Genomic DNA, 24,468 nt, shown 5'->3' with positions numbered 1-24,468 from the left:
TAGGCATTATAACATATAGCCATAACCCGTAATTGAGTGACGAATAGCCCGAAAAGTTTTCTCACGCTATTTACGAATAACCCTTTTCAAAATTTTATTTATTTTAGGTTAAAAACGAATAGTCTAGTGTATTTTTAAACAAATATACAATAGCATATTTGTGAAATATTAAACTATTCAAGATGATATATACCTACTGAGTTTATTATGTCTCCTACACATCGTTACAAAGAACATAGGAAACAATACATCACTGATAGCAAAGTAGTGTCAATGGAAAAAAAGTATAATAATATTATTGATGTCCGAGGAATAATAACTGGAGATCTGTTATGCCATAGTTCATTCTTCTCTACATACAGATTCAAAGGAATACACAGACTATTTTTTATGTATTTCACCAACACCAACTACAATTTATTTATTATTTGGATTCTTTAGTTCCTCCTAGTTTCTATTCTTCTATGTTCTTCACACCATTTCCAAATTATTTATTAGTTGGTTTTTTTAGTTCCTTCTAGTGCTCATTGTTTTATGTACTCCACACCATCTTTAGTTTTTTATTATTTGGATTTCTTCAGTTCCTCCTAGTTCCTATTCGTCTATGTTCTCCACACCATCTCCAAATTATTTATTTCTTTGTTTTCTTCAGTTCCTTTTAGTTTCTATTCTTCTATGTACTCCAATTCATTTCCAAATTATTTATTCATTGATTTTCTTTAGTTCCTCCTATTTTTGATTGTTCTAGGTACTCCACATCATCTTCAGTGTTTTTATTGTTCGGTTTTTATCAGTTCTTTCTAGTTCCTATTTTTTTATGTTCTCCACACCATCTCCAAACTACTTATTTGTTGGGTTTATTTAGTTTTTCCTAGTTCCTATTGTTCTATGTACTCCAATTCATCTTCAGTGTTTCTATTATTCGATTTTTTTAGTTCTTCCTAGTTCCTATTCTTCTATGTACCCCACACCATCTCCAATTTATTGTTTATGTATTTTCATATTATTTGGTTGATTTCCAAATAGCTTCCTCAAACCGTCGTTCTCCACTAACTAATGAGGAATGATGGAACCAGATAGCCTTCCTATCTAATTGACGTGGGTTGATATCCTATAACTTTATCTATCTATTTCCCTGCTTTGAAATTACTAGACAAATTTGTTGCGACTGATCATAAACGTTTATCTTACAAATTTCCTAAACAACTGAAGTCTGTCCCAGGAAAAAGCTTGTTTGCTTCAAGTGCTGTTATAAATTCTTAAAAAATTTTTTTTTTGGCATTTATAATTTCACTTTTATTTATAATAAAAAAAAAGTTTTTTTACAATGCAATTACGAAATTAATTTGTATTTCAATTTCGGGACTGACGATCAACGATGGAGTGTGAGTAGATACATTTGTGATGGTGAATTCTGAATTGCGAGAGCATATGGATGTATGCGTCCATGTGATTTATCGCAATGAAATCGACAGTTTCTTATCTTTATAATCCGCCGTTAAGCTCGCGAGTTGTGCCGAAATTGTCGTCTAGCAAATTGCCTTAATTTTCGATGGCGTAGATAAGCTCCAGAACTCATACGAATTACTAGTTTATTAAGTAATTTTGTGATAAAACAAGCACTAAACCAACACATCGAAAGTGGAAATCTACAAATCACATAACGAAAGCATTTATTTGGTGTAATTTTCAGGTTTTTTATATATTTTTTTTGCAATATAGTCACAAGTTCTACTACCGCAAAAGATACTTTTTTCCATTTTCTATATTCCACAAGCTGCTAGTATAATTTTACTGTTATTAGTATCTGAAATTGTTTTTTTTTCGGTGTATTGATCGAGCTCTACAAGTTGTACTCGCAGCTGCAAGTTCATTCAAATTTCAGTCGCAGACAAAGACTCAAAAGCGTTAGACCGGTGCGGTTCAGGTGCTTCGTAGTTCAGTTGAAGTTGCGTTTGAGTTTGAATTCGAAATTGAAATCGAAACTTGTCTGCAAAAGCGAAGAATACTAGAAAGTTGAAGAGAAAAAGTGAAACACCTCGGCTCTGAACAACGCGTAGTGAAGTCGCGTCTTAACTCGAATTTACTACCGAACAAAGTTTAGTGCATTGCGAAAGCTAAGCCCTAGCGGACGTGTGTCAGTCTCGTGAATACTTTTCGGTGCAAATTAAGTTCGAAACATTTTTGAAGCGGATTTTAAACGGTTTTTCGGAATATAGAGTGATCATTAATATTCACAGGACTCTTCTCTGCAGTTCTCATCTCAGCTGCAGGTCATTTAGGTCTGAGTTGTACAAGGTTAGTTACAAGCATGAACTTTAAATTATGTCTGCTGCGTACGTTAACCCAAATAATGAATATTAAAATTTAAGGTTTTTTTTTTTGAGTTTAACCTGTTTTAAAATAATTTTTATTTATTTTTTAATTTTATTTTTATGACGGGTTGAATTTACAAGCAAGAAGAAGAGCATGTTTTTTATCGGTTGCTTCTAGTGTTAATTGTGTTTTAAACCGTTGCAGCCTCATATATCCCATATATAAACAAAAATATTTACATACATTGTGACCGAAAAGTTTTCGGAAATTCTCATTTAAAATTCGCGCGCTGTATATTTTTCGATATTTTAAGTTTATGTAGTTTGGCAGCACTGTCCTTAATTACTATGCCAAAAATGAGCGCGATCTGTCAGACAGTTCGTTTACGGCAGCTGTTGAAACCAGTTCACCTCAGTAGGGCGTTGCGAAAAAAACAATGGAAAAAAATATTGAACAAAGAGTTTGCATCAAATTTTATGTTTCGAACGAAATTTCGTGTGCAGAATCGCGAATGCTACAAAAGGCTTATGGGGAATCAGTTTTATCGAAAACTCAAGTTTATGAGTGGTACAAAGCCTTTCAGGACTGTCGTACGACCGTCGAAGACATGCCGCGTTCTGGACGACCTTCGACCTCTACCACCGACGAAAACATTGAAAAGGCAAAGGAAATCGTGTTCAAAAATCCTCATGTGAGTGTTAGAGAGATAGCACGAGAGCTAGGCATCGGTCGTGAGATGGCTCGTTTGATTTTGGTGGACAATTTGTGTATGCGACGTGTCAACGCTCGGCTTTTTCCGATTCACCTCAATTTGTTCCAAAAACACCATCGTGGACAGGTCTCGTTAGACATGCTTGATCGTGCCAATTCCGATCCAACTTTCATGGAACGCATCATAACGGGTGACGAGACATGGGTCTACGAGTACGACATGCAAACAAGCCAACAATCATCGGAATGGAGAGGAAAAGACGAGCCGAAACCGAAAAAACCACGCCAAAGTCGCTCGAAAATCAAGGCAATGCTGATTGTTTTCTTCGATATTCGTGGTGTGGTGCATCATGAATTCGTCCCTGAAGGACAAACAGTCAATAAAGCCTATTATTTGACTGTTTTAAGACGTTTGCGTGAAAATATCCGCCGTAAACGGCCTCAATTGTGGAAGGATAATTCATGGATTTTTCATGACGATAATGCTCCCTCGCACCGAGCCAACATTATCAACGATTTTAAGGCCAAACATTCAATAAATACCATCGAACAGCCCCCGTATTCACCTGATCTTGCACCGTGTGACTTTTTCCTGTTTCCCAAACTCAAATTACCACTCAGAGGAACGCGTTTTGAATCCATAGAAGACGTAAAACAGAATTCGCAGAGGAAACTCAAAGCCATACCGGAAAGCGCCTATAAAAAATGTTTTGATGATTGGAAGAAACGTTGGCATTTGTGTATCGCTTCTAATGGAGCATATTTTGAAGGAGATAAAATAAATATTGATGAAGATAAAGAATTTTGCGTTTTATTTAAAATTTCCGGAAACTTTTCGGTCACAATTAATTATTATAAAATAAAAATTATTATTTCTACCTAAATCAAAACAATTTTTTATGTGCTGTTTATAAAAAAAATAACTTACGTTTTAACAAAATCCTTTAAAGGTTATGAGTTCCATATAAACTTTCCGAAAAATTCTTATTTATTGATTGTTCCATGAATAAGCTAGAGTTTAAATAATTCAAGTAATTTTATTGCATATATGTTACATATTTAATTAAATAATCCACAAATAATAACGTAAAATTAAATTCTATTTTGAAAACATTTTGATTCCAGAGGTTGAGGGCTACCGCTAGTCCTTACAAAAACAATTTTTATTTAAAAAAACAGGATCTGTCCGTACTTTGTCTAAAACTGCCTACAGTTAATAAATAAAATATACACATCAATTGATAATTTGAATAATATGGAGGAAGAACCAGGGGATATCTGCAACAGCTTAAGCATAGTGCATCCCAGGTTCTGTTCCATTTCGCTATGGTTCTAGTAATATCTAATAATTAGATTTCTAAACTTTAAAAAATAAATATAAAATGTATATATAAATACGTAGCGTCATCTACGATGTGGTTTTGATTCGGCAGCGATAAACAAAATTATCCTGAGCTGCTTTATATCTTTAATTGAAGATTTAAATTTAAACCTATAGACCCATATAATTATAACATATATGTTATGATTCATTTTAAAATATGGGTCGTTTGATAACAGCTTAACGTATTAAAATTATAAAGACTTGTTATAACAATAGTTGACAATTTTCTTCACTAATGAGGTTTATTAATCTTATTCGTTTAATCAATATGTTAAAAAATAAATTAAAACAAGTGGGTTTATGAAAAACCCTATAAAAAACTATTGTATCCACATATCCATGAATTCTCAGAAAGCCATTGTATAGTATGACAGTAGTCTACTATGCAATAGTCCTGTACTCTTTTGAATATAACAAAGATGTAATAAAAACCATTAGTTCTAATAGCTATAGCCAGATGAATAGCAATTAATTTTGGCATGAAATGATGAGGATGATATATTTCTTTTCTCCTAACAGAAGTGGATAGAACCTCATGAAATGGATGGGGTGTATACGTGATTTCAACAAAAACTATACATATAATCTACTGTTTGCTTTATTGCGTGAGTTGATTCATGAAGTGTAATTTTACCCCAAAGGTTATGTGATTTGATCACTAAGATCATGCGATTTTGGATCTTTGTAGATCCAAGATCCTTTGATCCATTGATTGATTCTCATCTTTTAATTTCTTTTATATAGTAACGCAAGGACTTAAACAATCGTTAATTCCATATTTGAAAGCTTTGAAAAATTATAGAAAATGAACTTCCAAGAATCAAGTACTGCATGGCGATCCATGAAATACATTGTAATTTATATATAATTTTATGGTTTAAGCTAGATATTGATATTTTAATACTAAATATGTTATTTGTGTTTAGTTTCGGAGTTTTTAAAATATATTAGTCTGAATAACAAAAATTATGAACACAGACTTAGTCTTTTTCTGATCAATTATGTCTGTACTATATCAATATTTATTAGTTTTATACAGTTTTTAGAATTAATAACCTTTTGACATTGAAATTAGAAATTAGTAAATTCGTGTAATAAACTTCGCTTCGCTTTTTTGGTGCTGTTAGCTGACTTCACCTTTTCTGTTGAACACTGACTGCGTGCATAAGAAACACTAAGCGGTTCATTGCGTAACTGTTAAGAAATCTATTTAGTAGAACAAACAGCTGACATTTTCAATATCAGGCTTAATTACATTAGTTAAAGATATTGAGGATTTTTACTTTTTTGTTTTTTAATTTTTGATGAATTCTTTATCTTTGAAAATGTGTTTTTCTTTTATGATAATAACTATAAATTTTATTATTGTTTTTGTTGGTAAGATATTGGTATTTGTGTTTAGAATTCTGGTTTATCTCGTTCGCGTGTGGGTGCAATAATTTCGTAGAACACGTTTTTTATATTTATTGCCTCAATCATTTAAAAACAAATGTTTTAAAACAAATTCAAACAAAACAAATAAAAATAAAATTAGAAAATATTTTTATTTCTGTTATCGCAAACAAAAAAAAAGAGTAATAATAATAAAAATAAATAAGCATGGTTATTGTATTATAATGGTTATTCTGTTTTCTGAACAATTATTTTAAGCATGTTAATAGAATTGTTGAATTGTTTAAGATTGTGAAAAATTTTGATATATATATATATATATACATTATATATATATATATATAGAGAGGTTTCCTACAGAAATTTATAAGCCCAACTTCTTTAATTTCGGGCACTTTATGTTTATTGTTCGTGTCTTCACTGCATAATGTATACATTTGGGTTGAGTTGAGGACTGGAGATTTTAAGGAGCATAAGAAATTCAATTTATTTATTGTTTAAGCTCAATATCTTTACGATTTTCCCTAGATTTAGACAGATGTAGTAAACATTATTACATTGTAAATATTACTAATAATTTTTCCATTAAATTTTATATTTAGTTTAGGGGAATTTTTCACTTATTAAATATACCTTTACAACTAATGTATACATATAAATGTTAATAAACCTAAGTTGGAGAGAACAGTTAAATTAAATACGTACGGAAAATTTCCATTAATATGACTAAAATTTATTTTATTGTATTGGCTTTATATATTATTTTAAGAAATGTAAGTTCTATATATTATAAGTTTTTAGCAATTATTTTAATCAATAAGATTATGCAAACAAAAACCAGTACTGGTGCCACCTTTAACTACCTAGGGTGGTCGGAGGTTATATACATATATGTTGGCATTTTGAATTAGCTATATTAACTAATTGTAGAACTTCTTTATTTAAGTAGAATTAGTTTATTTGAATAAGCTATAGCAAACGTTTCTTTGACGTCTTTGACCAGTTTGACTGTCAGGTCACAATATACATATACACTCTAAATATGCCAGGAGCATCTATCATGTACTTTATACTTTAAATTACCTTGAATTTAAAAACCTTGAATATAAAAACCTTGAATTGTCGTCACTTTGCTAATATTGGTATATCTACACGTTCGTATAGTTTTCAGAACTTGATAATAGAACAGAGAAGTATGTTTTGTATTGAGAAATGTATACTTATCCTATATTATATAGTAAACTGAAAGAACTGGTGAAAGTTTATAGAATAGCGTATGCCTGAATACGCTCAAAGAGTTCCAAACTCTAGAATGTGGTTTGATGATTTACAATCAGTTTCCCATTTGTATATAAACACAAAGATAAAAATCGTTAATAGGTGTTGGGTCTGGTTGGGTCGACAGTAGGCGAACGTACCATCAGTTAATGTTATAGATGCCAGATAATTGAAACTATTCCATTTTTCCAGTGGACAAACCTGTTACTCACTATTATTAGGATGTTTCTTTACCTGAAGGATCTTGTAGTATATTCAATCTAAAATTTATATTTTAAATATATACAAAATATTTTTAAAGCGATTTTAGTAGTAAACATTAAATATTATTATAATGATTTTAATATATATAGCTTTTTTTTTTGTAATTAAAATTTAATATGTATTCTGTCCAATAATGTTGTGATATTTTATGATTTTTTGATAAATAAGATTTAAGACCTGTTAATTTATAATTTAGGTAGTTTTCACTGTGAAGAGCTATTCTTTTTTTTTTGTTTAAATTAAGATTTTATTCTTATATAGTTATAGATATAGTTCTTATAGAGTTAAGGAAATGAAACAAAACAACAACCACTTTTTATATAAAATTTGGTCATGCAGAAAGTCATGAAAGTCATAGGCACGTCAAAATTGTTTCAGTCATGTCATGCAGAGTTCCATATGACTATAAACAAATAAATATTTTTGACTTATATTTTACTTATATTTATATATTTTAACTTAGTTAACTTAGTTTTCTTCATTAAATTCTTTAAAAAGCTTTTTGCATTAAAAAAAAATTTGAGTTGTAGTGGCGCTGAAGGATATTCTTAATATATTAAAATAAACAAATTAATTTAGGTGAAAATAAATTTAAGATTAACACTAATTTTTCTAATTAAATAAGCTTGTTTATTTAATTAAAATTCATGGTAGTACGCACGTTTGAATATATTAAATATTTTTCTATTTTTAAGTTTAACAATATAAATCAAAACTCTTGTGTATCTTATTAGCACCTTAAATTGCATGTCAATTTAATTTTTATGTTTATTTAAAAAATATAAAATATTTGTATTTAATAAAAAAAAAAAAAATTTGCGACTGAAATAAATTCAAGGCAGTAGTTGACCCTATACCTAAACCTACATACATCTATATCATTATTATTATTTATATTCTGAATTCCAGCCAATACAGCTGTTGACTTTACACTTATAGTATTATAATTATTAATATTTTTTTAACACGATTCAACACGATTAATTTATAATTTATTTGTTGAAAGTTAATTATTTAAAATAAAATAAAATGGGTAAAATAATTGATAAGCTAAATAGTGTAGTTAAAAAACTGTGTTTTGTAGACACATACGACTATAATTTTATGGTTTGGCGACCAGAGTAATAATTCGTTTAATATTTGTTTTTTTATAGAATAGAGCATTTTCAATAAATTGATTTATATTCTCCCAATTACCTATTTTAAGACCATTAGATATATTGAATTTATTCCTCTCATATAGCTTTTTTGAAAAATGGAAACTGCATGCTTTATTAACTGTGCATTTATAGAACAGACAACTAATATATAGACGGCTAACGCAATCCAAAAACACAGAAAGGATTTGAAAGTACAAAAACAGTCAAATACACAGTAAAGTGATAGGTGATCGCTTAGATACATTGGATTATAATTAATTATAACCATAATTGATTGAAAAAGTTCAAACTCTGATTTCTGATACGCTCTCTTTCTCTCTCACTATTTGAATATGTGTTCTTTGATATATAATGTGTGTGTAAACGAGATATTTTGTACATTAAACGGCGTTCGAAAGGTCAAATTTCAAAACTTTAGTAGACACTAACTAATTATAGTTTCGTATATATATACATAAGGGGCTTAAGCTTATAGTGTGTCTTACATCAAATAGATAACTTGATAAATAAAACATTAAAAAATTTTTAAAAAAATCAAACCAAAATCTCTGACTATTAAGCCCATAATTCATCTATAATAAAGATTCAAAAAACAATCAGCATATAATTACAAAATGGATTTATATTTATATATAAAAACTTTTTTATTTAAAAATATGTATATATTTTTTTATTTGAATCATTTTTTATTTCATTTTTTTTAATTTTTTATCACTAATATGCTTCTGGATTCGTGGATTCATAGGTGTATGGTAGAGAGTTTTCGAAAAGTAGTGAATTACAACAACAAAAATTATTTTTGTTTTATATTATTTTAACTAATTCAATTTTTCTTCTTCATAAGCATATGGGTTCTAAATTGATGACAAAAAAATCATGATGTTTAGACTATTGCACTTTAACTCGACAAATATGCCATTTTTCATATAAAATCCATACAAAATCTATACAAAATCCATACAAAATCCAATAGAATAAATTATGCTAAGTTAGTTCCATAAATCTAAGTGTTAACATAGTATTATAGTCTGATTTGCTTCATGAACCAAACTGACAGTGGGGGACTATAGCTTGCTAGCGATTCTTTGAAAAATATACAATGTATTAGGAATCATTTTGCGTCCTTCTGAGAGTGGCGCGATGAATTCGCTACAGCTCTCTCTCTAATCTATTACATTCGTGTTTAAATTTTTTATTAGAATTTAATTTCTTTTTATGTGGTAAAAGTACTTTTTCTAAAAAAGTTATAAATAGTTTGCGAAGAAAGTAAATTGTTTATAAGATTATTTTATCAACATTACTAAAATATGACTTCAAAAATAAAAACAATAAACACAAAATTTTTCATTGATATTGATTGTTTACACTGATTGGAGAACAGCTTATATTAGTGTCGTAAAAGTCTATTATCTTTACACTAACGTCAATATATTGGTTTATTACCTTCTTGGCTTAAATTGTAGTACCCAGACCACTTGTAATCTCAAACTAAAGTGGGTAATAAAAATTATATATAAAATTAATTTTATTTATTAATAACTTTGATAATACGTTTCATAGTTTCATTATCTTGTAAACTAGAATAGGAAGTGACTACTGTTTACACACAATGCAAACCGAAGCCAGCCACGTACCAATAACAAAAAAAAATTTTGACCCACTCGGTTCATTTGTAGTTGGAGCATCAGGTGACGGATTGTGTTTCAACGCGTAGTCAGATTAAAGCGATAAAGCCTATTGTTTAGCGATAATAAAACAATAAAAATTCGATTAGTTTAATTTAATAAATGCCGATAAGATCGATAACGCTTTGTGAAGGTTGAGAGTGCAAATAAAAATTTGAAGAATCGCAAAAGTGAGGGCAGTAAATCAATATTTTTGAAAACTATTTTTTTTGAAATTTATGAAGTCTTTAAAGTAAAATATAGAATTTTTCTAAGAAATACTCGTATAATAAAATTTGATATGTCTTTGATTTGGGTTTATAAATCTGTGTTTATGATTACAAACGTATTATACTATTGTTTTCATTGTGAAAAATTTTTGCACTTAGTACATTTAATATTCTTTATACTTTGATACAAATTTCATATAAGTTATTATTTATATGTTATTCTGGAAGTATTCTATGCAGTTTAATATACATAAAATAATTGATATTTATTAGGTTACGGATAAGAGGATTTAACTCACATATCTAACTTAATAGAAGTCTTCCACTTTCTTCAAAGTTGAAGTAGCGACAAAAATCTTCCATTCTTAATAGAATAATTCATTGTGAAATTTAGAAAATTGCAAAATTATTTAATATCTGGTAATAAAAAGTAATAAGTCACATCTGAAATCTGAAATAAATCAAATATTTAATTTAATATTTTGAACTACTCAACTTCGTGCAATTCGTGACCAATTTTGTCATATTCAGCGGTAAAAATTACACGGCAGCACTTTGAACAAAATGAGATTATTTTATTAAATGACTACTGCTATTTGTATCTACAGATACTTGTATTAGTGCCAAAATCCACTTAACTCCAACAAAAAAATGAAAAAAATGAAAAAAAAACGCTTTTGTCATAAGTGAAATAATTCAAAATTTTTGACTAAAATCGCTATTAATATGCTCTCATGCATATTAAAGTAACGAGTATCTATGCTGAAATTGTGTATGAAAATACTTTTTACAGCTCTGGACGTTGCTATAATTCAATTTAAATTAAGTGCAATTGACACGCGTAATCGTTTAATTCCCTTAGATTTGATTAAATTATGTACACTGCGATTTGATGGAAGAAAAATGCTTTTGACATTGTGTGTTCATGTCAATTGTGCGGTAAGAGCATTTATTTTGACAAAAAAATGATATGTAAAAAAAACTGAAATAATAATCATAATGATTCAACCCCACGCACAATTGACATTGAATTTTTTAATTCCATAATCGTTTTGTCTCTTCAAATAGTCTTAGATACTTTAATGTATAATTCTGGTTTTAGATATTTTGCCACTCGCTCTAGAGACAATAGTTAGAAAGTGCATAATTCTCTTTGTTCTTCCATAATATTTTCAATATTTGTTGCAGATTTAATCCACTCGCTGCGACATACGCTGATTTTCAACTCCTAATCTATATATGAAAAAAAAATGTAGGATTTATCGGTAACCTAATATGAAGTGGTTCCATATGGTACCATCGCAGTAACACCATACAAAATGAACTGAATCAAATATACCTTGATTATGAATAGAATATCTATATATTTAAGCTTACCTATTTAATTTTGACATTGAAGATGATTGATGCAAATAATCTTCAAGCGTAAACTAAAGAAGAAAATTAAAGGTGTAATAACAAATACTTTGGGACCTGCTGTATACGACAATTATCAGGCCTAATATTTTGTTCAAAACAGACCCTTTCTTGTTTTCATAAAGTGATTTTTTACAGATTTTTTATTCAAGAGTTAGAATTGTTTCAACAATTAGTTTTTTTAAGTTAGAGGAAAGGATCAAAAGTCATTGTTTGAAACTTTAACTTACTAAAAACACTATATAAGCATGATTTCTAAAAAGATATATAGTGTAATACCACAGGATCACCATGTAATACGGCAGGATCTCCATGTAAAACATTTAATGTAGTTAAAGTATAATAATAGAGGAATTTAAGTATTATGTTAGATCTCCAGCCATTTATGTTATCCTTTTAGCAGTTATTCGGATCTAAATTTAAAATTTCGGCTCCATTTCAGAAAGATGAAAACATTTATTTTTAATATTTCAGTTAATGTTTAAGTCACTGACAATGACGGAGTCTATAACTTTAATTCTAAGACTTGAGAGGGCGTGACAATATAATAGAAAATATTATATATGAAAATATGCATCCACATCGACATCTAATATAGATATACATCTATATTGTCAGTGAATTTAGACCTAATAGACCTAAATTAGACCAATTATCGCAACAAATATTATACTATTGTCTGTGTAATATAAAGGAAAGGGGAGAAACTCAATAAGAAGTTATGTCTACCAATAAAGTTTAACCAACTTTTGCATTCATGAGCATGTTTAAACGCCTTATACGGGTCAAACAACTCTTATAGACCAATTAAGTTGTCGCCTATAACGAAGATGATCCAGCTCGTTTCTTTTTATCAAGATTGCAAGCACTAAATATATATATTATATATATTAAGCCTTTATGCTCTGACTACGTGCCAGATCATTTCACTATTTAATTTGATTCATAACAAAGTTTTTATATTTAAATTTAATACTTTTTTAAGAAACGATATCAAATAAATTCGAAAAAATTAATGAAATGCTAATAGCTATAATATTAGTCAATAATTTATCTCATAAGCATAAATGTCTTTTAATAGAAATCACTTAAAGCAGATAAAACTGCTTTTAATATATCATCTATTAGGAAATAGTGATAATTGCTTGTGCAACTGATTAAGTTGAGTTTATTCTTTGATTTATCATTAATAAATGAAATTGTAGTGATATTAAAAATGGAGATGTTAACATTTATATTTGACATCTGAAGTCACATGAGTCAATCGCCTGAACCGAGGTAAACTTTTTGCCATGCAATGATCAATTTATGTATCAAAATATTTAAATAAAAAATAATTTGATTCAAAATCTAACATTTCTTGGTTCATAATCAAATATTTTAACAAATTTTATTATTTTCTTAATAATCTGTAATCAAATATTTCAGTAGCAAATATTTAATTTCCCACTTTCATGTGAACTTTATCTCTCCTATGGATCCAATGATTTCTTCTCGGCACTCCAGCGCATTTTTATCTCAATTTCGAATCTTCATTGTTAAATTTAGATAAAAATTTTGCAAATATTTAAATCTAAATTAATTTTTATGCAAATACTATATAAACAAATATTTTTGCAAATCGTAATTGACATTTTTATAAAATCTGGCATGAATGTTGATTTATTTGTTTAGAAAAAAATTTATAACAATTTTGTATAATAAAAAGCAGCTGCTTTAGCTGCCTGAGCTGCCTGAGCTGCCATAGCAGCCATAAAAAAAGTTTTAATTTTCATTATCAAATTACTTAGGCAAATTGCGAAGAGCGTCGCACTTCATCTGTAGAAAACTGCTAAAGTCAATATTTTCATTTTTGCTTTATTCCATTGTAAATTTTGTATCTATGAACAAATATTTACACACACAGCCGTACATGAATTAGGTATATAAATTGTTATCATGCGATAATATAACTGATTTTAATAATAGATGTAGAATGTCGGAGATATATGGCACGCCACAGGTACATTCGCCTAATGGCAAGCTAAATTGATACAAATATTTTAATGAGTTTCGACATGAAAGTTAAGATTTTGCACGCTTTTCTAAAATTGTTGTGTTTTTATCTAAATTATTTATACAATTTTATTTTTATTGCAGGCAATGAAATTCGTTGTTTCCTGAACGATATTCTTCATTGGAATAAAGTACAAATTTTTCAATATCAAAAGTTTTTAATTAAGAGCATTTAAGATGGAGGACTCAGTAAATAATAAACAGAATGGACACCAGTTGGAGTCATTAACGCATCCGTGAGTATCTATTATTTTAACCACATTATTTCATATCTGTAATGATTATTTTATTAATAGCTTTGAACAAAGTTTCATTAAATTAGTGTTAATTTAGTTAAATTTAGTGAGGAGTAATTTGCAGTAATAATACTAATGAAGTATATTTTACAAAATAAATTAGCAATAATAAAAGTGATATTAAACTGATTCAACTGACATGATTTTCAACTTAAGGTAGTAATGATAGCATTTATTACCTTTTATTGATATTCTTTTTAAAAATGATGTGGCTTTGTCGACATGTTATTACCCTACTTACACATGTTTGTATTACATATCTTCTTAGTGGGACATAGAGACGCAACGATTCTCTTCAATCGCACACTGTTAGGTGCTTCTCTGCATATATCGTTCCATGTGTAATGCGCTTCCGTCCTTCTGCAAGTTAAAGCCGCTGCACCAGGGCGTCTGATTGCCTTGTGGGTTCCATATCAAAGCTTGTCGTGGAATGTATTTATTTGGTCGTCGGATAGAGTCGGGTACAGTAGCTTTTTGATTTGTTTGGAACAAAAGTTTTGCAATTGATATGTGGTTAGGTCACCATATTTCTAGAATTTTTCGCAGGCATTTATTTAAAAATGTTTGTATGTTCCTTTCTACCTGTTGGGAATGCTTCCATGCTTCGCAGTCATAATAAAGGACTGCTTTTACATTTGAATTGTATTACATATTGTAGTCAAGCAACTCTAAATACAAAACGCATCACCTCTTCGGTTGTCAGTAATATACTGACTCCTTAATTTTCATGATACACATCAGTTGAACTTGATAAACTAGAGTTGCCATGTACATTTTCTTATGTGTAATATTACAATGATAAACTAATTACTAAGCTTATGAACTAAACACTTATACGAAATACTTACTCTAAATACTATATACTACTACAATATCAATTACCTGTAATTTACTAAAGTTTTTCAAATCCTTAGTCTTCAGTTTTGTTCTAGATCAAATTCAAATACATATACAAATTGTCAAAAAAAAATTGTACTCAGACAGATTCCTATATAGACGTGTTTTTACTTTATATAGACGATGTGGTAACACATCTATCTGGAGGCACAAATATAAATGATGGAAAAACTTATAAAACTCTTTTATAAGCAGATGATATCGTTCCTTTAGCAAGTCTGGATTGCAAAATATGGTGAACAAGCTACGCAGTTACTATGTTATAAGCTATATTATATATAAAACAAGCAACAGATGCCTCTACAAACAGAATAGTATTGAAATTTAATAATTAAAAATAAAAATATAATTAATTAATTCAATTATTCTACAGCTGGTTTATGATTTCGTTCCAATATATAATAAAACTTTCACAGCTAATTATCAAAACTCCAGAAAAATGTACGAACATAAAAAGCCAAGTACGGCTTTAAATCAGTTGGTGCACTGGCTCTGAGCTTCAAATTTGGTAGGACACAAGTTCGATTTCTCGTACTTGCAGTCTCAAAAAATTATTTATGAATAAATAAATACAAGAATTATTTCCAAGACCACTGATGATGGGTATTTGACAATACTCGAAATACCTCTATGTATAGCCAAAAAATTCAATTAATAAAAATAATATAAAATGAATTTTTGTTGTTGTAGTTCACTACTGTTCTTAAAACCTATGGGGGTAACAGTTAGTATTGAGAAATCAAAAGCTCTAGTCTTTAAAAAGCATCACAGGCGATATACAAATGAGGATATATTGACATTAGTAGAAAAATTTATATAGAAATAGTTAAGGAATATAAATATCTTTAACATGGGTGTATTAAAATACTACATTTAATAGACATTTAACTGAAAAATTGAGGGAAGCTAAAAGAGCTATTAACTGCTCTATTAACTGGAAAAATATTTTTGTAAGTAAAGATGTACCATTCAAAACAAAATTTCAACTCTACGAAGCTAATGCAAGATCAATAATCTCCTATGCGGCACAGATATGGGGAGTTCTCTAATATGAGAAAGTGGATTGCCGCTTAACACACTCAACCGAATGATTTGTTTTGAGACTGGCTTGTCACTTCTGTACTTATGTACTTTAGAAATCCATTGTAAGTACATGCTAAAAGTTTTTAAGATCCCTAATTGGAGGCTCCATCCTCCAACTAGAAGGACAGTACAGGATAGGACAGTAAAAATTTGTTATTATAATTATTTTGTCATAGTCAATTGTCATCAGATATAACATTTTAATTAACATTATATCTTAATATTATATTTTGTTTTGCATTAGTAAGTTGTTGGGTCAATAAAAAATATTAAATAGGCTTTTAAAATATTTGAATAGAATATAATTACATATATTGTATAAACTATATTGCGAAAATTCCAATAAATAACTTGCAATAAATCCAATATTTTGTTTGAAAATTGGAACAATAAAGATTCAACGCAGATCTCTTATTCTTTAGTATTAAATACCTGTATATTGTTTAATAAATTGCAAAAGTATCTAACCCATTAACTGAACACGTTTCTCGAGTACTATTTTTTCAGGTGTTTTACTAGAAAAAATATACAAACAAGACTTCAGTGGTAAGCTTGGGTAAGCCGTACGCGGATACTGTTTTATCTTTTCGTATCTTGTAGCGACTTATTGTGGCGTATGGTCTTTCATTGTATCTAATTACAAAATCTATTCCAGTTAGTTAGTAACTTGTGAAAGGAATTGCTTATAACTTACACTATTGGTGTGTTTTTGCATAATTACTGATATTGTGTTACTTACTTCTTAATGTCATATGCTCGATGATTATTAAATATAATAACTACTTCAAAAGTTATTTAACCGGAAAGCTTAAAACATTCACTATTAAATAATATTTATTAAATAATAAAACTATAATGAATAATTAAATGCAAAATGCAGATTTTCTATCAATACTAAGATAGGTATATTTAAATATCCCAAGACAACAGTTCGAAAGACTCGTTATAGTTCTTGTTATTTACTCGTAAATCCATGAAGTGGCGCTCGGGGGAAGTAAATTCTGTGATAAATTGAAATTCTTTAGCGTAAATCAATTTTACACAGTTTCATAGAAAAATTTCATAGATACAGTATCGCTAAACATATGGAAAGATTTAATGAAAACAATTTTTATGTAGTGTGAATTGCTAGATTCATAGACAAAATAAATCAGTTTTCATTAATTTTTAATTAAAATTTTGAAAATTTTAGTTAATTTAGTTAATTGAGTATTTAAATTAATGTAATAATTATAAGTTTAATCAATATATCTTTCTCCACCTTATGGTTAAAATATGTAAATTGAATAGATAAATCATTTAATAAATTCAATTAAATCTTAAATATACTGTAGAAGTAAGATATAATTTTAAAAATAATGAATTCAATTAATGAAATACCAAGAATACAGGGAAACAGGGAATACAGGGAAGAATACAGGGAAAGAGTTATCTCTTTATATCTTCACTCAGATAGTAAAGACTTTACACGTAGTTATGATATAAATTTATTTTTTTCTTAATCAACTATATAAGTCTTACTTAAGAAAATTATTTTATATGGGTTCAAAAGACTTAATTAACCTATTTACTTACTTAATTTACTAGTTACTTAGCATTCTTAATTTACTTAACTTTCTTAAGTTACTTCACTTAACTTACTCAAACTCAACTACCGATTTGAACTAACAATAAAAGGAGGTTGTACAAGCTATCATTCGATTAGCTTGAAAAGTAAATGATTATTCATTCATTTGATCTCCTGATAATCGAATTTCAGGAAACTAGATACAGTCATGTCCCCCACAAACGATTGTAAAGCTATAAGCACAGCGTAGATGCAAAAATTTCAAGAAAAGTAGATGGGCTCACTCCCTAACTCTGGAGTGAAGATACGCTATTACCTAGATATCTTCACCCATTTAATTACAATGAAGAGTATTATTACTCGAACTGTATAGGAGATATATAGATATATATAGATATATATATATATATAGATATATATATATATAGATATATATATATATAGATATATATATATATAGATATATATATATATATAGATATATATATATTTTAATAGTTAATTAAGAGCCTCTACCAGCATCCATATATCGTCTATCACAACTAGAGAGAAGAGTACTATCTTTTGCGTTTTTAAACGTTTTTGCAATTCATGTCGAAGTCCCTGTATAAGAGAAATCGAATATTCTAGACATATGCTCTTCACGTATACTCGTTTCATTTCCGCTAGAAACATGATAAACGATGCCTTTGGAGATCCCGTTACCGCAGTCTTCTGCATACAATCTAACTGCAAAAATGATTCGCACCTGTGATGTATGTAAACCGTCAAAAGTTTTAGTCACTAAAGAACTGAAATAATTGCGTGGCATTATACGATCCAGAGCAATTGAGCAATCCTAAAGTGAGGCGATCTTCTCCATCAGAGCACAGTGACGAACGTGTACAACCTAACAAGCACTTTGATTAAATAATTTATTGTGGTTCCATTTTCCATTTAGACGTAGAAGATATGATTTTTAGTGCGGTTGAGGTTCCCCTTTCACACTTAATAGAGCGATGCTTTTGAGTACTGTTTAAAAAAAAGACAAAAAAAAGATAGAATGACACATAACTGGACTTGGAGGTCGACATATATGTAAACGCATAGGTATAAACATACGTAGATATACAGGTTGACTCACAGTTAGGCACGAAAGTAAATTCATAAATAAGCACATAAGTAGACACATAGGTAGACATGTAGATGGACTTTTAGGTAAACACAGACTTTGGGAGAAATTGAGTGACAAGATAGATGAAACAGATCAAATTTTTTAAACATTGGTTGCATTCTTTTTACTAAAAGTTGATACCCAGAAATTTTTTTTTCTTTGTACATACATTATTTTCTGATAGAATGTCACAAAGTCTTTTATACCAGGTATGTCATATTGTCTTCGCCGTAATTTCTTTGCATATGATTTTAGTTGTTTCATTTGGTCAGTAGACATATTCTTATTTTGTGAATAATAAAAATTTATCAAAATATTTTAAATAATCGGGGGAAAATATAAGTATCATTCAAATTCTTATAAGTATTTCAATCCCAGACACAACCGGCTAATGTTTGATGGAATAGGAAATAGGTCGATGCTTCCTATTTGCATTAATATTATAGTAAAAAGCTTTAAAGCAGTCCAGCAATCATTATAAGAGGCGACAAGAAGACTTATTGGATGTTCAAAGGCCCACTTTGTGTACTTTATGTGTATAGTTTTATTGTAGGTTTATGTACAGTCCCGAACAATTCATCAAATTCTAAAATCAGTCAAACTAATTATAAGTTATTAGTATAATAAGCAACATATGATGTATATTGAATTGTACTAGTACTTAACTAACTAATATCTAACTTTCCCTTCCTTCCATTTATTGTAATTTCAATCAATTTGAACAACTTTAATAAGTGATGATAACAATAAAAATCAATATATCACTGATTGCAATGCAATTCCATTAAGTGATACGTAGCCGTAAATTGGTTAAAGTATTATCTATTGAAATTTATCTGCGATACGAGTATAAGTTATTCATTATCTAAAGAAAGATTATAATGTGAAAATAAATTAAAATTAAAATTAAACTCATCAAATCCACAGTAACTCACAAATCAACCTCAAATAATCAACAGCAAATCCGACACAGCCAAGAAAAAAGTTGAAAGCGAAAGTAACTTAAGTTACCGCATTTTCAATTCGTTATTGTTGTTGTAGTGATAATTTCAAACGCTGCAGGCGACCGCAATGCGGTTAACCTTGCCGTTGCTCTAACATACGCCACAGCTGATTAAGCGCATGGGCGCTAACAAACGTTGCTACCGTAGAGACACTTATCTCCTCTCATCTTACCTCACTTCAACTTTGCATATTCAAATTTTGAAATTTCTTTGTCTTTATTAATTTGAACTTTTATTTTCTTACTTTCAGTGAAGAAATTGCTGAAGCTGAACCACTGTCATGGAGATTTTGGAGGAAACGCCGGTACATCGTAGTGCTGTTGGCCTTTTTTGGTTTCTTCAACGTCTACTCGATGCGTGTAAATTTGAGTGTGGCAATTGTAGCAATGACGGAGAACCGCACGACAATTGACGCCAATGGTGTGGAAACGGTCGGACCTGAGTTTCCTTGGGACTCCAAGCAAAAAGGACTTATACTCAGTTCATTCTTCTATGGCTATATACTGACACAATTCGCGGGCGGTTTTATTAGTTCGAAAATAGGTGGCAACATTGTAAGTCCTATTAATTGAACATAAAATGAATAATTAATTTCAAATATATTTTGTTGACTTCATCAGGTTTTTGGCATAGGCATTGGTGCCACTGCTATATTGACACTATTCACACCGATGGCTGCGAAACATAGTTTGGATGCATTCATTGCTGTTCGTATAATTGAAGGTTTCTTCGAAGGTGTGACTTTCCCTTGCATACACGCCGTCTGGTCACGTTGGTCACCGCCACTAGAGCGTTCACGTATGGCTTCCATTGCATTTGCTGGTAACTATGCAGGCACTGTCGTGGCTATGCCAGCGTCAGGCTTACTTGCCACTGCTTACGGTTGGGAGAGCGTCTTCTATGTGTTTGGTACCATTGGTTGCCTTTGGTTAATACTTTGGTTCATTATTGTGCGTTCTGGACCTGACAGAGATCGTTTCTGCTCACAAGACGAACGTGAATATATACAAAAAACTATTGGCTACACTAGTGAACAAAAAGTAACACATCCCTGGAGAGCTATATTCACTTCACTGCCGTTTTATGCTATTATTGCTTCACATTTCTCTGAAAATTGGGGTTTCTATACCTTACTTACGCAATTGCCTACTTTCCTTAGAGGTAAAGTCATAAGTTCAATGTATTTTGTATAGTCAAATTAAAAATTATAATAATTTTTGTTTTCCAGATACACTTGAATTCAATTTGGACAAAACTGGTTTCCTTGCTGCGGTACCATATTTGGCTATGGGTATCCTCTTGGGTGTTTCCGGTTACTTGGCCGATATGTTGCAAGTCAAGGGTATTCTTACTACGACCCAAGTCCGTCGCTATTTCAACTGTGGCGCATTCTTGGCACAAACTGTTTTCATGGTATTGACAGCTTACCTATTGGATCCAACTTGGTCGGTTGTTTGCATCACCATTGCTGTAGGCTTAGGTGCTTTTGCCTGGTCTGGATTTGCGTAAGTCACAACAGTGTTACTTTTTAAGCTTCATTAGAATAAAATTGCATTCTGTTAAATCTTCTCTTGCAGTGTAAATCACTTGGATATAGCGCCACAACATGCCAGTTTGCTTATGGGTATTGGTAATACCATTGCTACTGTTCCTGGTATTGTCAGTCCTATGTTGACTGGTTACCTTGTTGTTGATGGTACAAGTGATGAATGGAAAGCTGTCTTCTTTATCTCAGCTGGTATTTACTGCATCGGCTGCATTATTTATTGGATTTGGGCGTCAGGTGAACTACAAGAATGGGCTATGACTCCAGAACAAAGAGCGGCAGCATTAGAACAGAAAGCACAAAAGAATGGTCATACAAATGAAGCGCTCGAGCTGAAGGAATAACGAAAACCATTGTGAGCGAAACCTTTATGGCGTCTCAAATTAAAATGATACTAATTTTATATTTAAGAAAAAAAATGCCAATGTATTATTACCTTTATTTTAATTTTTATTACTATTACAGTTATTATTATGATACTGTTTGTTATTGTAATATTTTGTTGTTTTATACAACCGTTTTTAGTTAATAATATAGAGTGTAAGTCGACTTGTCAGTAAATTACAGGTACAATCGAGCATCCTAAAAGCATGCTACATAAATGTTTATGAAATAGCGTAGTTCAGAAAAAAGGTTGCCATATTTGAATTATTTTGTGAAAATATAAAAAATTTAATTATTAATTATTTTTGTTATATGATATATAATTATATATAAAAAAATATATTTATTTGATTCAACAATCTCCAGTAAAATTTTATGTATTCGAGTACTTTTGATGTGCTATGCAACATATGTTGATATTGACTATTTTAATATCTAAACAGCGAAAATAGTTAAAATTGTATTAGAATAAGAATTACGATTTAAAACAATAAATATTTAAAATATATTATATTTAAAATTTTACTTTTAAAGATTTTTCTGCTAATCGTCTTTCATGGTATTAAGTCATTAGACTGAGAATTGGTTGTACTGCGCCAATTTTATTATAGATTGTGTTGCAAAATAATAAGAACCCTCGACAAATATTTTACTAGCTTTAATTATGTCCTAGTTTTGCTTAAAAAATCTGTAATAATTGAGAAATAACAATTTAAATTTATGATTAAAAAACACACAATATAAATTTACACACCTTTGCCTAGCAATCATAATAGGAAAAAGAAAGGCAAATGGAAATTCATTAACTGACTACAGAAATTATTATATCAAGTGTTAGCTGTTTATTATGATTGACAGACAAGAAATACTTATATAAGCTCCATATATTGGAAAAAGAACAAGAGATAAAGAAATATATATGTATAGTTTATCTAAGAAATTGGGCTCGGAGAAATATTTCGAAACCGTGAGGAGTGCACAATACATCTCTAAATTGTAGTTTAAAATACTCCAACAAATTAATAATAAAAATCTTTTCGCAATTTGCATAATAGACTACTGCAACTAATAACATAACATGCCTTCCTTTCATCTCAATCATTTGCGAGGTGGCGGATTATAAATCCATATTTTTTGTTTCCGTGCGCCATGTTGTTGGATCTTTTACAGTGTGTATAGCTTCACTTAACGTTTCTGCAGGAAGACGCTGTAATTGATTCACTCAACGTGTAGGCAACTGACCTCGTCGTCTGCTTTTGCTTACTTTTCCCTCTACAAACAGTTGTTTCAGTGTTCCTGATCACCTCGCTACGTGGCCAAAGTAGGTTAAGTATGAGTTGAAAATCATTTTTATAAGGCTGGTCTTTACATTAATTCTTCGAGTATAGAGACGTTTGGTGAGCAGTCCGTAGAATTCTTAACTGTCTTCTATAGAACCACAGTTCGAATTCCTCAATCTTCTATCTGTCCAATACTTTTATAGTCTATATTTCGATTGCATAGGAAGCTATATTAAGTTTTTTTATAGTTCTATCTTTTTATATTTTTATAAGTTTATTTTGTTGCAAATCTTACAATTGTTATATGTTGTTTAATTTCTTTAGAGTTGCCGCCAGTGTTAGTTAAGAGGGATCCCAAGTAGTTAAATTTATCTCCTACCTTGAAACCTGCAATCGTCGCTACATTTGGTTGGTTGTTATTTTATCTGTCAACTATCTCAATTTCTCCATCAATAGGACGAGCTCACTTTGACTGAATCCTGTAATAAGTGTGTCCACATAACGCACACTACAGATATGCCGCGTTTCCGATTTTTAATATTCAATATTGGCGAAGAAATGCAGCCATGCTTAATGCCAGCTTCAGCTTTGAACACATTAGATGCCTCTCACTTTCGCTTCATTGTTATCATAAATACTTTTTATTATGTTGATCAGTTGATTTGGTACACCAAACTCCCCTAAATTCAACCATAAATGATCCCACCTAACGTAACGCTTTAGTGTAGTCCAAAAAACAAAAGTAGATTGGAATGTTAAATTCTCGTGCCATATCTATTATTTGCCGGACGTTCAGGATTTGCTCTTTTGCGCCTTTTCTGGGAACAAATCCACTTCATTCTTCCGGTTTTTGGAGCTAACCTCAAGAAAAAAACTGGTGCAAATGAACTTGTACTAGCACCATTGATTAAGATAGGATAAGATAGGAATCAAGTTCCATAGAGGTAAAATATGAGTAGTCAGAATAATTCATAAAATTTAGATGCTAAGGTGCAAATGATTGAACTTTGATTAACCAATTATTAATGATATAATTAGCAATTAATTATTAATAATTATTATTCATAAGTTATTACTAATTGTAAGTTTACGCAATGGTTATTTTTAATCTGTATAAATAATATTAAATTATTTTTAAATACTTCATATTGATTTAAACATTTGTGAATAATTGGATGGTTTTCTTGAATCTATAAGTAAAATTTTTAAACAAAACCTCTTTTATTTATTCACCTTTCATCAAGGCCAACAAACAAACATCAGAATCGTAACCAATTAGTATCTTTTCTTGAGTTATCGGAGCAATTAAATAATAAACAAAAGAAATGTTTCAATTTATTTTATTTTTTTCCAAATAACATTAATTTTTTTTTCATTTTCTTCCAAAT

General features: G+C 29.8%; 1 protein-coding gene across 2 annotated transcripts; it reads left to right on the top strand.

Moving 5' to 3' along the window:
* Positions 1–1,867: 1,867 nt before the first annotated feature.
* LOC119668992 (sialin-like) lies at positions 1,868–22,299 on the top strand. 2 transcript variants are annotated; one of them, XM_038078717.1, is made up of 6 exons: positions 1,868–2,298; positions 13,955–14,106; positions 20,121–20,424; positions 20,491–21,031; positions 21,099–21,375; positions 21,448–22,299. In XM_038078717.1, exons 2-6 carry the CDS (start codon positions 14,048–14,050, stop codon positions 21,758–21,760), a joined length of 1,494 nt encoding a protein of 497 aa, XP_037934645.1. In that variant the 5' UTR covers positions 1,868–2,298; positions 13,955–14,047; the 3' UTR covers positions 21,761–22,299. The 2 variants fall into 2 exon arrangements, with proteins under 2 accessions (XP_037934645.1, XP_037934646.1); XM_038078718.1 differs by lacking the exon at positions 1,868–2,298 and adding an exon at positions 13,797–13,817.
* The last annotated feature ends 2,169 nt before the right edge of the window (positions 22,300–24,468 follow it).

The sequence above is a fragment of the Teleopsis dalmanni genome, chromosome 1, assembly GCF_002237135.1.
Source record: "Teleopsis dalmanni isolate 2A chromosome 1, ASM223713v2, whole genome shotgun sequence".
Classification (NCBI taxonomy): Eukaryota; Metazoa; Arthropoda; class Insecta; order Diptera; family Diopsidae; genus Teleopsis; species Teleopsis dalmanni.
The sequence above is the reverse complement of the archived record's forward strand: the minus strand, read 5'-3'. Positions and strand labels throughout refer to the sequence as shown.